This window comes from Athene cunicularia (assembly GCF_003259725.1).
Source record: "Athene cunicularia isolate RWA chromosome 1 unlocalized genomic scaffold, athCun1 chr1_part1, whole genome shotgun sequence".
In the NCBI taxonomy this organism is placed as follows: Eukaryota; Metazoa; Chordata; class Aves; order Strigiformes; family Strigidae; genus Athene; species Athene cunicularia.
This window is the reverse complement of record NW_020799091.1, coordinates 83,689,269-83,705,328: the sequence shown is the minus strand read 5'-3', so window position 1 is coordinate 83,705,328 and position 16,060 is coordinate 83,689,269. Positions and strand designations below refer to the sequence as shown.

The 16,060-nt window shown below is 42.4% G+C and overlaps 2 protein-coding genes across 2 annotated transcripts in view; one reads left to right on the top strand and one right to left on the bottom strand.

Moving 5' to 3' along the window:
• The first annotated feature begins 618 nt into the window (after positions 1–618).
• Positions 619–2,406, top strand: KLHL34 (kelch like family member 34). The gene has a single exon (XM_026854801.1). The coding sequence runs from the start codon at positions 619–621 to the stop codon at positions 2,404–2,406; it is 1,788 nt and encodes a 595-aa protein (XP_026710602.1).
• Positions 2,407–3,579: 1,173 nt separating this feature from the next.
• CNKSR2 (connector enhancer of kinase suppressor of Ras 2) overlaps positions 3,580–16,060 on the bottom strand; it is a 196,807-nt gene continuing 184,326 nt past the window's right edge. The window contains exons 21-22 of the mRNA XM_026846267.1: positions 9,208–9,404; positions 3,580–6,096 (exon numbers count right to left, since the gene is read on the bottom strand). Of these exons, the coding sequence (XP_026702068.1) occupies positions 5,881–6,096; positions 9,208–9,404 (413 nt within the window). The 3' untranslated portion in view covers positions 3,580–5,880. The remainder of the gene's footprint in view (positions 6,097–9,207; positions 9,405–16,060) is intronic.

The following is a 16,060-nucleotide window of genomic DNA, read 5'->3' as shown; positions in this document are numbered from 1 at the left end:
ACTGATTTGATCTTCAGCTGAGGCTCCCTAAGAGAGTGTGAAAAGAGGACGAAAAGGGGGCTGCTGTCCCAGGAGTGGCAAGGTCTAAACTTATTTGAGTTTGAAATACAAACGAGAGAGGAGAAAAGCCAGCTCTTCCTTCTCATTTGTATCTGCTCAGAGCCATGCACTGGCAGCCAGAGAGGATCTATTTGATCTGCCTGCAGAGCAAGAAGTGTCAGGGGCGACGGCTGAGCAGACACAAAATGTCATTTGTTGGGATTGTCATCTAGCTCCCTCATCTGTCACCTGATGGCCAGCCAAGCAAGTGCTCAGCACAACCGTGGACCATTCATCCTTGCTCAAGCAACGGAGGCAAGAAAAGTAAGCATCCTACAGCTGTTATGACACTCAGCTGTTTTTTCTATAAGGGAATGCATTGAATTCACTACAAATCTACTAACTGTCCCCCTACGCCAGGCAAGAGACTATTTCTTTTTTTTTTTTGGTTGGGCTTTACTCTAACAGCTGGATGTCTGCTGGGCATTCAAGCAATGGCTGTTGAGTAGGGCAGCTGTTTCAATATCTAATTGCATTTTAGCTTTAATAACTCAAGGGGAAAGCATTGCCTTGCCTACCATGAGCTACTTTCTGTCCTACTGCAAAGCTCACTGCACTGCTGTGCTCGCCCAGTACCAGACCCTGAGATCCGAGGGCTTTCTGTGTGATATTTTGCTAAAAGTGAAGGAAAATGAGTTTCCTGCACACAAGTCCTTGTTGGCATGCTCCAGTGACTATTTCCGAGCCATGTTTAAAAATTATACCCAAGAGTCTAAAGCCAGTGTAATTCACCTGCAAGTCGTCTCACCGACTGGTCTCCAGCACATCCTGGATTTCATTTACACTTCTTTGCTGCCCCTTTCCTTTGAAAGCCTGGAAGACACCTTGGAAGCTGCAAGCTACCTGCAAGTGACTGATGCTATTGGCTTATGCAATCAGTATTTGGTAAACAATCTTGCCTTGGGGAACTGCTGCTACTCTGCCAATGTGGCCAGGAAGTTCTACCTGCCGGATGCCTTAGCAGCAACAGAAAAATACATTGTCAATAATCTGTGGAAGCTGCTGGACTTGGATTTGTCAGGACTGCTTGAGCTGAACTTCAGGTCTTTGTTAGCAGTGGTTGAATCACCAGATCTCCCCATGGTGAAAGAAACCCATCTGCTGAATCTTGTGCTGCTGTGGCTGATACAGGATAAGTCCAGGCTGGCTCACGCAAGCAGCCTTTTGGAGCACATAAGATATGGCCTCATCCCAGTAGAAGATCTGAGAAAAACCTACACACAATCAGAAGTGCCCCTCTCTGCAGGTATTAAGTGCTTGATTATTAAAGCAATAAATTACCATACATCCATTTTCAAACAGCCTGTCCTGCAGGATAAGTCCACCACACTGAGGAACCAGAAAACTCGGATCATTTTGTTGGGGGGACAGACAGCAAGCGAGGGGCTTGTCACCGATGTGTTGGCCTTCGATGTTTACAATCACAAATGGCAACCTCTCACGCAGGTGCAGGACAGGGTGCAGAACCACAGTGTGTGCGTGGTGGGGAACTTCCTCTATGTCTTGGGCGGGGAAATAGAAAACGATGCCCTGGGTGACGCTAAAACCGAAAAGATCTTGTCAGTTACAAACAAGGTCCATCGTTATGATCCAAGATTTAACACGTGGACCCAAATCACGGACATGCTGGAAAAGAGATGCCAGTTTTCTTGTTGCGTCCTAGGCAAGGATATCTTTGCCATTGGTGGAAGGGGTGAGGGTGGGTCATTGCATTCATCTGTGGAAGTCTACAACATCGTCAGGGACAGATGGACAAAGGCCAAGGAATTGCCATGCAAGATACATGGCCATGCCAATGCCATTTGCAAGAATACTATATACATCTCTGGTGGCAAGTACTCAGACTCAGCCAACACAAGCAAGGACGTATACTCTCTGAGCTCACTTGAAGGACAGTGGATGAAACAAGCCCCCATGAGCATTGCTCGGTTTGGGCATCAGATGGCAACAATCAGAGAAGCCATATTCACCTTTTTAGGATTATATGAACCATTCTCTGAAATAGAAAGATATGACCCCGATCAAAACCAATGGACTCGGTTAAGACCCCTGATCTATGATCGATTTTGCTATGGCCTGGCAGTGGTAGAGGAAACGGCTCTTCTCATCGGGGGTAAGAAATGGCAAAACTCACAGGAAGTCCCCACGCAAGACGTGGTTGGCTATGACATCGACAACGATGGCTGGGAAGAGATCTGCAAAGCCCCCTTGCCTTGGTGTGGGCTGCAGTGTGCAGTGCTGCAACTCTCTGGACTGGCCGATGAGCAGGACAGTGACAGCCAGCAGAAGAGGCCACCGAACTGCTGAGCTCACACGCTAAGGAAAAACCATCCCGGGAGATGAGCCAGGAGGGCGGTCGGAAAAGAAGGAGAAAATGGCAATGGCACTGAACGTGACAGAGGAGGTTTTGCTTTGATAAGCCAAATGCTTGGTGGAAAGAGGCAAGAAAGTCTGGCTCCAGCACAGGAAAAGGTGCTGGGATTTATAGAGCTGGAAGCTGATCTCACAGAGGATGTATGTAGCAAGTAGCATGTTTAGAGGTGTTGAGCAAGAATCGTAATCCTTGACTTTTGATGAATAATACCTAGATAGTAATTAATGTGTGTTGCAAGTCAGATTTTCAAAGGTTAAAAAAAATTAAAAATCCTACTTTTCTGTTTTCTTAATCAGAGGTAATTTTCCCAGCTGGTAAGTGCTATTGAATTTTTATGCTATGGCTAAGCAAAATGAAAGTGAGCTGTATAAAGACTAGAAAATTGATGCCTATGAGAACTAATAATAAGTACTGCCAAGGAAAAGGTATTATTTGATATGCTACATACTAGGCAAGAACGTCTGAGCTAACTAGCATGAAACTACTGGACAGAAAGCACAGATTCTTTGATATATAGATTCAGTTATGGCCATAAGTTAAAACAGTGATTGTTTGATAGAAGCCATTTCTCTCTGAGTGGCCTTTGTTGTAGCCTGCCTTTCCGACACTTATTTTGCCTTATTTTAAAGATACACACTACCAGTACAGTGCATTTCTTTTGTATTCAAACCTTGTGTTAGCTTAGATGGCCAGAGCTGAACGGGTACACTTACTAGAATCTCAGAAACTTGTTACAGGAGTTGCTGTAACTAATGCCTTGATACTTACCTCAGTAGCATGTGCTGCTTTATCAGACCTGCTCATAATGGTAAAATTGTTCATAGCTAGTACATGAGAGAATCCTGCAGTGAAAAAGGGTTTAACTTTCATCAAAGAGTACGATGGGGAGGGAGGTAACTGAAGGTTTTCAGAAGTCTTTATTCAGTGTCTGCCTACATAGCAACAGTCTTATTTCTTTCTGGCCATGTTGGCAGAGTTCGAAGGCACAAATTATGGGGGTACTTTAAGATAACGTGGATCTGTGAAATGCAAGCAAAATGGTCAAATGCCGCAGAAACACTTTGCTATGGAGTAAATTGAATCTCGAGCCACAAATGTTCATTTAAAAGCTAAATTTATTGTATTTCATTTTACAGTGTTCCTTTTCTAGGCTGAGAGTTAATACAATAAAAATATATATAGAAGAACATTTAATAGTCTTAAAAGAAGGCAGCACAATGGATAGGACACATGTTCTTTGTCACTAGACTAGCTTAAAAAACTGTAATGTTTAATTTTCACCTTTAAAGCAATCAAGCTGACTTTACTAATGTAAAGTGCAGGCAGAATAGCTGTTGCATAGCAACAGATCTAAGTCTCCTGAACTGCCTTGGTTTTGACAAGGAATCAACTACACAATGTGCATATACATCCATCAGATATAAAGAGGTTTTTTATATGAATATATTTAATTTTGGTCCAGTAAAACGATAGCAAGAGAATCTAAATGCTTGGAACAATAGCACAATCCATTTCAAGTCAAGCATTTTTTAAGAGAAATATACAAAAACCTCACAAATTTAATATACAAGTCAGTACCCATGCAGTAAATAAATGTCCAGTTTATACAAACAATATTCTTCTAATAGTACAAATATTACACTGGATCCAGAATTCTATACAAACGTTAATACATGATTTGTCATCCATATCGACTTGAATATAGGATTACTGAAAATGGGCTACAGAAAGGCCACTCTTCTGTACAATTGTGCAAAATCTGCAAAACATTTGCAATCCAAATGCAATCAAAACAAGAAAGAAAGAGATGAAGAGGAAAAGAAAAAGAGAGAGAGAAAAAGAGGGAGAGAAAGAGAGAGGAATAAAAAGAAAGAAAGAAGGAGAGAGAAAATAAATCTGTCTATTCTTTCCTTCATCCCTTCATGGATATAACTGCCAGGAAATATCAGAGCTCATAAAGTTTAAGTACATTCACTGAGCTGTACAGGCAATAGTCTAAAGTTGGCAAAGAGTACAACTCGCTGTAAAAAGTACAAAGGAGGTTTTTCCCTTTCAAATGAGCATTATTAAATCATGTCGTGAGTCCTAACTTATGCAGCAAAATACTGAAAAGCAGCAGAAATATTTTGTCATGCTCTGATCACTTTTTGAAAACAAGCCCATAAAAAGTAAATATGTGATTTAAGATTTCCCTCCCACTTTCCTATTACAGGTATGTGCCTAACTCTAAGGAGCTATTTCTACTCATATTCACTGGGTTGTCTCCAGCACATCTCACATCTCATGGAAGTTTAACACATTTTAATTGGCTTGTGAACTCAGCAGAACCCAGAGACATCCCTTCTCCTTCAAAAGCAAACCAGAGGCTTTTTTACTGCTCAGCTATTTTTCAGGTTCTGTGCTCAGCTCTGCTCCCATCATAAATTTTCCTTGCATACAATATGGCCAGATTTCACAGCTCAGAAAACCCAGGGGAGACTACCTGAAAAATCCTATTAATTCCTTTTCTATTGTGGGAATTTTAAAGCCTCTCAGATTCGAAGCATTTCATTGGGAACCTTTTCCACTGGTGCTTTTCTGCGCAGGAGAAACGCTGCTATCACGGATGTTCAAAGTCTACATTTTCCCTTTCACAAAATCTGTATGTTATACTGATACGTTCAGTACAATGACAGTTCAGCATAAATGACAGTACCATGACTAGTTTTTAAAAAAATCAACCAAATGTGACTGAGAGACAAATAACACATAATTTTGTCTTAATTAGAATACAAACCAGCATCCCTTTGATGGTAAACCTTACCAATAGGCTTTAATAAAGCACAAGGAAATAAGACCTAAGCTTTTGATACTTAAATTCACATTAGTCATTTCTGTCTGCTGATTTTCACCCTTTTGTGTGTTTGACTGAAAACTGAAACAATCACCACATTACACTTTTTCCCTGCTATTTAAGAAAACTCCTAGAGTTTCTCATTAAATATAAAAATTGGTTTTCCCCCACCACCAAAATATTACCTGCACTCCAAAAATGCAATGCAATCTTGGAATTATATAATATAAAATATCATTGTAAAAGTGACCTTCAATAACAAAACCTTTAGCTTGTGGAACTTCCTGCATGAAGGCCACAGTCTTCCAAAAATGCTTTTAAATACTTTTCTTTCATAGCTAAAGATCATGTTTGTTATTTCACAGAAGGTAAACACAAGCAGAGCACTGGTAGCATATAAAATATACAAATCCTCATTAAAGACATGGTATAGTTGACCATTGAAGGTTTACTTCACACAGCTGAGTAACATTAAAATAGAATTTACTAGAGCTCCCGCATATTGATATAAAAACTACTTTATGCACTTAAGTAAAGGGCTGGAAGTGTAGCAAAGGGACAAAAAGGGAGAGCTTTATACATGCGTTTCAATGTAAGAGTGAGTGTGCGCTAAAGAGGCTATAAGTGCATCAACCTCGGAGGAGCCATTAACAGAGTCCCTCGGGGTGCTGCTTTGATAGATGTCCATGAAGAGATCAAGGTACATTTGTTTCCATTCTTGAAAGTCTCTAGATGTCAAAGCTGGATTATCCAGAACTTTATCTATAATGGCTACTTCTCCTTCCCTGGCCTGTGAGAAAAAAGAAACAAACAAAGAGTCAATGCCAGTGATGAGTCACTGGCAAAATCAATTACGTGGGTGAAAGGAGAGAAGGAGGAGAGCAAGATCAAGCCACGGAGTCCCTAAAAGCAGGGGGACTATCTGACTGCTATACAAGTGCTCACAAAGAGGAGCCCTTCCTATAGGGTGTCACATGTCACCCTGTGGGGCTAGGGCTTCCCTTGCCTTGTCCAGCATCCTTGGAAACAGTCCCTATTCCCCATCCTCGCCCCTTGTTCAGCTCAAGAAAAAGCAAGCCCTGTAGTGTTTACTATTAGCTGCTTGCATTTCTCAAGATGGGTTTCACACAACGAAGTGCCATCTGTTTGCTCTTCTTGATCAGCATGAGAAACACTGCGTGGGATGCAGACAGATGGCCTCTCGCCCGCCAGCTGAGATAAACCTTTTTTACCAGGCTTGTCATAGGGACATCTGAGAGCTACATTGCAAAGGCTTGTGCAAGGACCCCCGTGTTAATGATAACTTGTCTTCATTAAAGATACAGTGTAAGTGATGGGCTGGCTGGCTGCAACCTCCTCCTACCACCGCAGTGGTAAAGAGAAGGTGGAAACGGGGAAAATCTAACACAGCTGCCGGTACCTCCTTACCCATCATCGAGGCAGTGGACGTGGCTGTGTCATAATCACTGGCCAGAGATGACAGGCAGACAGTATGGATCAGGGTAAGCCTCTGATAAACCTGTAGCCACTTGTGGTTGCTGCAAGCGGTGGAAGCTGAGTGCAACAGACATAAGCCTTGGAAACACAGCTAACATGCAGATTTCCAGCACTACTCCTCTGCGTAGGAATGGTACAGTCATCAGCAACGTCCCCTCTATCCTCCCTGCCAGAAAGGTTTTACACTCCTTGTTGCTAACTCATATTTTCCATGTCCATGCTACGAGTATGTTAAATCTTTCTGGGGAACGTATTAAAAGGAAATATTAAGCTGTGCCAGCCCACATTGATGGCAGAGGATCAGAAGGGTCAGAGACGTCACCCATAAGCAGTAGGTTGAAAGGTATCTTTCATGCTTTGTAAACAGCAGCTAATTAACGTGGTGTGCTAGAATATTCATTTTCAGAAATGGAGGTACAAGTACAGAATGGTCAGTGGAAATTAAACCATGGGAACTCCCAATTACCTTATCTCTGCTTGAACTACCATAACCTGCTTCTCAGATTGTGGCTGGTACCTACAGCTCTGTACTACCAGCCGGGTAGCTCATACTTGCTGGCAGGAGGATGGTTTTGTGTTATGTTACAGGAAAGACAGCAGAGGGGTCTTTTATTAAGGACTTAGATGATGAAACAGAGAACTTGTGGACAACAAAAGCTAGAATCTCTCTCAGATTGCTATTAATTTGGATAAATTCAAGGAGACTTCAGAACACCAACTCCAACAGGTCAGTGCAATTGGCTGCATTCAGGAAGGAAAAATCAAAGGTGCTGATAAAAAGAAAGAATAACTGATTAGGTAATAGCACTAGCTACCGGTAGGTATGACTACCAGTAGTATGGCAGAGGTGGAGACCTGGGCTATAATTTAGGAGCTAGAAACTCATCCTGAGTTACCATGATGCCACTGCAAAACAGGCACCTGTCACTCTACACTGTTGCTCTACACAAGAAACAGCAATTATCTGTCTTTGGTACTTGCTGCCATTGCGTTTTCAATTATTGGTGTCATGTACTTTATGAATGATTTATACTAAACAAGGTCCAAACAAGATTGGCAACAGGTTTAGAAAACAGGGCTCATGGACAGAGAATGAACAACTTGTGTTTGCTTCGTCCAAAAGAAAAAAGTCCCAGAGAAGCACGAAAACAGGCATCTGCTGGGTCAAGAGGTTGTACTGGTTTTGGAATTCCCTGGAGGAAAGCAATTCCATTTGTAGGAAGCCGTTGGCATAATGTAGCTCAGATATCAATAAATGTTAACAAGAAAGACAATTAAACATGGCAGCAGGCTGCTTATACTGAACCACAGTTTTGGTATGAGTGATTCTGCCACGGTGCAAAAGCACAGATACGGTGTGAACCTCCGGCCACCCTGTCATATATGAGAGTACTGTGATTTTGTCTCAGTTTCTCATGCTTGTAGAAGTCACATGGAAAGCCTGTGTATCTTGACTTTTTCTGCCAGTCTCCAATCCTGTAAAGACTCACATACCCAGATAATACTACAAGTACTAGTTTACCAGTTGCCTTCAATGAGATGATACCGTGCAGAAAGTTAAGCACGTGTAAGATTTTTTCAGGATGGGAGTGCCACAGCATGAAAGTAATGTTGCATTAATGCTTCTCTAGGTGGTGGGAAACTAAATTAATTAATGCTGATAAAGCCCTCTGATGAAAGCTGTTACAAAATCCACTGTACAATTATCTAGTGACTTAAAATGTGATAATTTAATATAGTTAACAGGGTCCCTGGGGAAATCCAGCATATTGTTTGCCGAAATCTCTATCAGGACAGAATTGAAACTGCTGTAACAAAGAAGCTGACAGAGAGGCTAAATGAGCTGTGGCACATTCAGAATCATAAAAATCTTCAAATCTGTCATTACCACTATTTATTTATTTAATCAGTCCTACTAATTACATACAATGATCTTATCAGTTTATGCAGAAAGCAAGCACAGTTTGCTCCTGGACAAGTTCAGCAATCAGAAAAAAATCAAGTGTTGTAAAAGATACTGATCCCTTCTGAAAGGCTGGCTTTGCTTAACTTCAGACTTTGGCAATTACAGAGTGAATAACTTTTGGTGAATTAAAATGTTCAGGGACAAAAAAGGGATTAAGGTCTCCTCTGATAATTTGGTGTCAAATTCTGTTAAACTAGCTAGAGGAGGAGCAGCTGACTGAGATTTTATCTGCGCAAAAATAAAAACTGATCCCCTCACTTCGATTTGTCTCCCAAGGCACATTTTTCTCTGCTTTGTGAACAGCATTTCCCCACGTCTCCCTCACCTGTTTCGTACACTAGGCTCAGCCTGGAATCCAGCTGCGCACAATTAATCTCCGAAGACACTACAGTCCGATCCAACCCTGGGGCAGGATTTTTCCTCCCTCTTTTATCTCACCTTTAAAGTGCTTTTCAGAATTCGCAGCTGGTGCAGTTTTTCATTGACTACTGGATCGTTACATCTCTTTATAAAAGTTTTCTTATACTCCAGCTTAGTGGAAATCCGGTGTTCTCCTAAAGGAGACAGGCTGGCCTGCTCCAAGGCTTTGTACAAATCTTGCAAGGAGTCTGCTGTTTTTTCCTCTATAGTTTCAACTGTAATGACAAAAAGGGGGAAAAAAAAAAAAGAGGAAAAAAATAGAGAAAGGAACAATGTATCATTAATGTGATTATAGGAAGAAACCTTCACAAAATGTTTAACAGGTTTAACTAGACCATAAGGAGAACATTTCACACCTGCTAAGTTCCAGAAAAAAGGGCTGTGATTGTAAGTGCTCCTTCTCACTATTGCCTTCAGGACAAAGGGAGAAAAACTTTCAAGTATGTAAAGTCTTGACCCCCGCGGAAAGAAGAAAAAAAGGACAAAAAGTGCAAGGTGCAGTAATATTACAGTGACATACTGTCAGACATCACATCTCTAGAATTGCAGTGAAATATGCTGGTGACTTTGTTATTACAGGGAAGGGAAGGCCTGGAAGCATCCTGCTGAGAAAGGTGATCAGGGATGGGATCTTGGTCTGAGAGTGTTGATAGTGGCATTCAAGATTATGTTTATGACGGTGGCCTTGGAATGACATGTCGTTTTCCTTCTGAGAAAAGTCAATTTCTTTTTGTCTCTTATTTCTGATACTCAGGAGTGTTGTTCAGTAGTCAGTGCTGCTGTCACTTGTGGTGTTTTATTACTCTATTACCTGAAGGTTCATCAGCAGACTATTGACTGGACGTAAGAGCACATTCATGACAGCCTACCCAGCAGCATGGCAAATCAAACCAGAGCTGTTTGCATTATAGATTTATTTATTTATTATAGGTTTTAAAGTATTTGTTGTAGCTAGTACTGGGAGCTTTTTAAAGGAAAAATAAAAAAGAAATATTTTGCTTCTCTAAAAACAAAATCAAGAAAAGGCTGGGGATGAAATGTTACTGATATGAGCTTTTGAAATGTTTCATTTAGAAGGCATCAAAACATTTCAACTTCTTACACACTGTTTCTCACAGAAGAAACTGTCTGATGATTCCATACAAACTTGGGAAGTGGCAGTGAAGTGCCAGGATTTGCTGAGCAGTGACCAGGAAAAGCCAGGGCAGCCCTGGGTAAGCAGCCAGCCAATGGGGCAGGCAGCTCTGTCCCTGCTGCCCCTTGCACACCAACACACCTCTGCACGCAGCAGCCGGACACCACCTGTGCAGAGCCTTCCCACTGTCTCCAGAGCCCTTGGAACCCTCCCCCCCACTCTTGGCTTTCATAGTAGTGTATGCTTTCCTGGCCCAAGGTGCCCATGTCCTCAGGATGCTTTCATGAAAGCTTTTGTAGGAAGGCTACAGCTGTTTGGTTTCAAGCATTACTTTTATCCTGTGCCTGACCCTTCACCAAGATATAGCCATCTCCATTGGCTGAAAGTTTGGCACATGCTAAAGTACCCATAAGTAGTGAACCTCAGTCTTCTTGGGTGTTTAGAAGGTTTTTATCGAGCACCAACAGAGAGGACAGCCAGTGTTTAGAAGTGACATTTCTAGCCCAGCATGAGCTATCCAAGGCAACCTCCCATTCAAGCCCACCATGCAGTACAGCAACTACTCACCTCAGGCTCAAGCAAGAACTCCAGAGACCCAAGTCTCCACATCCCATCACACAAAGTGTTTGCATTTTTACTGATCTTTACACAATCAAAGAATTCTGCAATCAGCAACTAACCTAGCTATATCTCTCATCAGTTCATACCTTTGCCTTTTTTAGGGGGGAGTTGTTTTTAAAGCACTAAATTTTTTTAAGAGATATGGAAGTGAAGAAGGGTTAAAGGCTTTTTACTGATGTAGGTATTGTGGGTCTGTATAGAGCTCCTTAAGTCCTCCCATCCTGTGATATCCTGCTTGGAGGGCTGGGTTCATCACTGTAAGAAGCAGCCAGGACTTAAAGAAAAGTAGAAATGAGATGCATTTCTATTTCCTGTCAATTTATTTCTCATTAAAACATGTCAAGTGTTAAAGGGCAAAACATTCAGTAGCTGAATACTTAAAGATTGGTTAAATTCCCCGCAGTCTTGATTTTTATGCTTTCTTAAAAAGTCAATGCAGCAACAAGATCGGATGTTGGGGATCTCTCTATCAGTTCGTATCTCCCAACACTGAATTCAGCCAGTCTGACAGATGGGGAATGGGAGTGATTTGCTAAAGGGCAAAGGAAAGAAAACCACCTCGATCTGACAAGGGAGTATTTTACATCTGTTTTTCTCTTTCTCTTATCCCTTGTTATGCAAGGCAAAAAAGATCTTTCTTCGCATCTCTTTTCCCCAGCAGCATTGCCACATTGGACAGAGGATTAGTACATGGACAGTCTGTTGAAGAAGAAAGCCAGTGCTTTGACTCCATGTCATCTGAATTTACTTTCCTAGGGTGACCTAGAGCCTGGACCAGCAACTGGTCATCACCTCCAGGCTTGCCATTGAAAATCTACAGCTTCCTGAAACAGGAAAGGTCCCCACCATGGAGAAAGACGTTTGGGTTTAATCCTGAATGACAAGTGCTTTAAATGAGCCTGGAAGGCAGCATGGCCCATGCGGGTTCAAACGCTGGTCTGGGGGGGAGCTTGTGCTCACCTTCTTGTGCAGGTAGCCACTGCTCAGCATGGGCCTCAGAAGGACCCTGGGCAGCGTATTTTCACCCTTGCCCCAAATGGGAACAGCTCTGAGGCTGCATGGGAAGATACACAATGGGGCACAATGCAGGCAGGGTTAGGCAGCAGAGCACTGATGGCAGGTCTTTGAAACGCATCGGCACATCACCTCCACCTGGCTGGGGCTGCCTCCCCCGGCTCTGTCACTGCCTTGGTGCTGTAGCTATGAGTGGCATGTAGAAAAGGGGATGGGATTTGCTGTAAAGGAAAGATCAGGGAAGAAAAACAGCAGGTCTCTTTCCTTAAATGTCTTGCTGCTGCTGAGGCTGAGGAAGCTCAAACAGGGCAAGACACTGCCTTGTTCCACCTATGGCAGGGGAAAGGGCAGCAGGTGTTCCGCTAACACATCCCAAGCCCTTAATATTTTCCAGAGAAACACTGAATGTGGTGGTTCTGCTACTCTTAGTGGCTCTCAGTAGGCAGGAATGAGATTATACAGGAATCTTCTCTCCCTCACCCTTATTCTAAAAGCTTTGATTGATTTCCTGTAGGTGTGGTGAAACCCTTGGCACCATAAAGTATCTGAGATACTTGATTAGATATGCAAATGAACTTAATACATATTTTCCTTGTTTAAATTGGTGGATTTGTATGTGAGTCATGCTATTACAGCAGGGCTCTCCTTTAGAAAGAATAAGGCCTCAGGTAATGCCTTATTTAGGTAGAAAACGTGGCCTAATGGGGTTTGCAGATGACCTCAGAATGGCAGCCAGCGCAGCGGGTTGTTTTTCACCCTCACTTGGCTGCTGAGTCACAGGTCACCTGTTTCTCTACACTGTCAGGTAGTTGTTTCCACATCCTGTTAAAAAGGAGGGCCTCTTCTCTGAAGAAATAATTTTGTCCCCTGCCCCACCCAAGCCTGAACAACGCTGTAACTCTGAAGCAGAAATAAAGCTGCATAAACTTTGCAGCACACAGGATCTAAATTCAGTACTGTATCTTCCAAATACAAGACTACACAGGTACTAAATTTTGTAACAATGAAGCTTCTGCTGTGTCTTCAAGTGAACACAAAGTCATTTGCATTAAATTCAGGAGATAAAGAATCAGTCTAGTAAATGGTGTGTTGTTATTTTTCATTATTCCACTTTCTACGAGGAAGAGTTTCTGAACTTTTTGTTCTCTGCCCTCACTTCTTAAAATGCCATAAAGATTTGTATCTACTTTTACATTTTCTCTGGAGAGGGAGCTGGAGATTGTGGCGAGGTGGGTGAAATTCTAAGAGGTCAGGAATGGTTTGGGTTGTTGGCATTCAGGAAAAACTGGTGGGATTTCTTACACTGTGCTGTCATTGGTTGGAAAGAGCATGCCCTGAGCTCCACAATGCACTAAGTATAATCACCTTCTGGCCCCACTGGGCTATTCACATTATTCCCCTCTTATAAACCAAGATCCTAAGAGCAGTAACTAAGAATATCGGGCACTTGAGTGAAAAGCAACCAGAGAGAAACAGTTAACATTGGTATTTTCATGGATCAAAAGATGATTGGTCTGTGTAAACTGATGATTCAGGAGGATGGTACTGAATTAGGGCCATGCAGAAGGTCACCCTTGCAACCCAGCTGGCTAACACATTTCTCTCTGGACACAGAGAATCTCTAAGCACACATTTGTCACAAATCTGCTCTACATACATGGAATGATCTCTAGTAATTTTCAGTGGAGGTTCCTGCACTTCTGTGACTCACTTTCCCTCTAAAAGCTCAAGCCACTGGAAGTTGGCATGGTTTTCTTCTTTCAGTGAGGTACCAGAGGAACCAGTGACTGCACCAAGAACTGTAAGTGCACACAACTGCCCACATAAGGATGGCACAACAGAGTTAATCATAAATTTTGTCACCCACTGTACTGACAAGGTCAGATTTTTCAAGGGTTGAAGCTCTTCCTTGAGGCCCCTTTGTGCTCTGCCAGTGCCTCCTAATGCTACTCAAGCTCATCCCATCATCTTCAGACTCCTCGTCCTGACTGATGGACACTGCTGCCTCCCTGATGGCTTTTTCTGTTTTTTCCTCTATCCTCTTTGCTGTTTGCTACCGTTAAGGCTTAGTGATGTGCTTTCCTTCCTTGTGCAACCCTTCTTATGTATGCCTACTCCCCTACTTGCAATTAGCCCTGCATTTGAACAAAATTACCACCCTCTGCAAATCCCGAGAAAGCCAAGCTGCTGCAAAGACGGTGACAGAGAGCAAACAAGGTACAGTCAGACTGAAATCCCCTGGCTCCACTGAAATTTAAACTCCCATTTTCATTCCTTTTGGTGAGCTCACACCCTCTGGCAGGATCTTAAGGAGTCAATTTTGTTAGAATACATCATTAATTACGTTATTAAACAGTTGCCATGTGTAATTTCTGCCCTACAGATCCCAAAGATTTTCTTCCAATTTGAGAGTTACACCTTTCTGCTTCACTTTTTGCACAGGGGAGGCATCTACCTGAAGCCTCCCAGTGACTTTCTGAGAGCGTCAGTAGATGCTCCACCAAAACAGAGAGCATCCCTGGCCTCTGGAAAATAGTCCCAAGATAGACAAAACAGGCCCTGATGCACAAATCTCTGAGGTTTGTTTTTTGTTTTTTTTTTTTTTTTCTTTGCCACCTTGACCCTTATGCATCTACATTGGGAACAGATAAGCTTGTCTGCCACAAGCAAATCCAAGGACCAACGAGGGTTTTGTAATCTTCCTATGCCACAGCATGTTGGCTGGGCCATGTCTAACTAACAGGTCTACCAAAACCCAACTTGTCCTGCAATGGTTTCACTGGTAGGTAGTGCAGCAGACAGATGCCTGCTGATCCCTCAGGGAGAGGCCTCCTGCAGCAAGCTCTTGGGCCCCAGCTTAGGCTATCTGCCAGCCCGAGTGTGCTAACAGGCAGGTAGGGGCAGGGGATGTGATGCAGCCACACGGTCCAACAGCCTGTATGGGCTTGTAAATCCTGGAGAACAGTTAGAAGAAAGACAGAAGGGATCTCCCAATATTTAAGGTGATAAAAGCAGAAGGATGGAAGGAGAGTGGATGTAGGTTTTAGCTGTGTTGGAAGGGAGGGGAGAGGAGAAATCCTCCAAAGAAGTAGTTGGTTCATCAGTGCAAGGCTTAAACACATCTTTGCTGCTGTTGAGGTTAATCAGAGTCTAAACTGCACAAGAAGGAGATGTATCCAAATGTTTATGATGAAAAGAACAAGGAATTAGTAATTTTTTAACTATTTGGATGGAAGACAGGCAGACTAAGCTAGGTATTTCATTTCCCCCAGACTACAAGCTAAAAGGAATGAAATGGTGAAATCAATGAAAGGTTTACAAGGAGAAGGTATTCTGCACAGCTATGTGCTGCATATGAGGTCACCCCTGCACAGGTATGGGGGAAGCCACAGTGACATAGAAAGTCAGCTCCTGATAGGAAAATGCTACAGGTCACATCCCTGATTACTGAGAAAAGGAAGAAGCAACAGAATGTTTAAGCCTGGCACAGTAGAGCAGGCAGGATGTGCAATAAGATGCAGCTCTGGTTTACATGGAAGCCAACTGCTAATCATCTGCTCTGGGTAATATAGAGCAGATTTCCCTGTTAGAGCACAAATAGAAACCTGTGTCATCTGCTACAGCATGTTAAAATCAAGGCCTGACTGGGCATGTGAGTATGCCTGTGCATATATATATATATATATATATATGTATGAATATAAATATACACATGTATTTATTAATGTTTTCCATGAGTGAAGAAAAGTTTAAGCAAGCTGAAGTAAAGCTGGGGACTTCTTGTGCAGTACCTGGTCTTTGCAACCTTTCTCTCTGTTATTCCTTCCCTTTGCCTGCCCTTTTCTGATTCATGTCATCCTCCATCCCTTCTGGCCTTGTATACCTGAAAATGCAGGATTTTTCCCAAAGTCTTGAGTCAAGGAAGGGAGAAGCAGTGTTTAAAAAACAGCTTTGATCCTTGTATTTGGTGAAACATTAGGGACTGGATCAGAGAACAAGTATTAAATTTGCATTTTATACCATGCTTTCCTCTAAAGGGGAAGTATTTTTGGGTTACTATGATAGTTGTACACAGTTTCTATTCCCTCCTATTATGTAAAC

Bases quoted from the DNA above. Each gene is read 5' to 3' on its own strand.
- KLHL34 (XM_026854801.1), top strand. From the start codon at position 619: ATGAGCTACTTTCTGTCCTACTGCAAAGCTCACTGCACTGCTGTGCTC.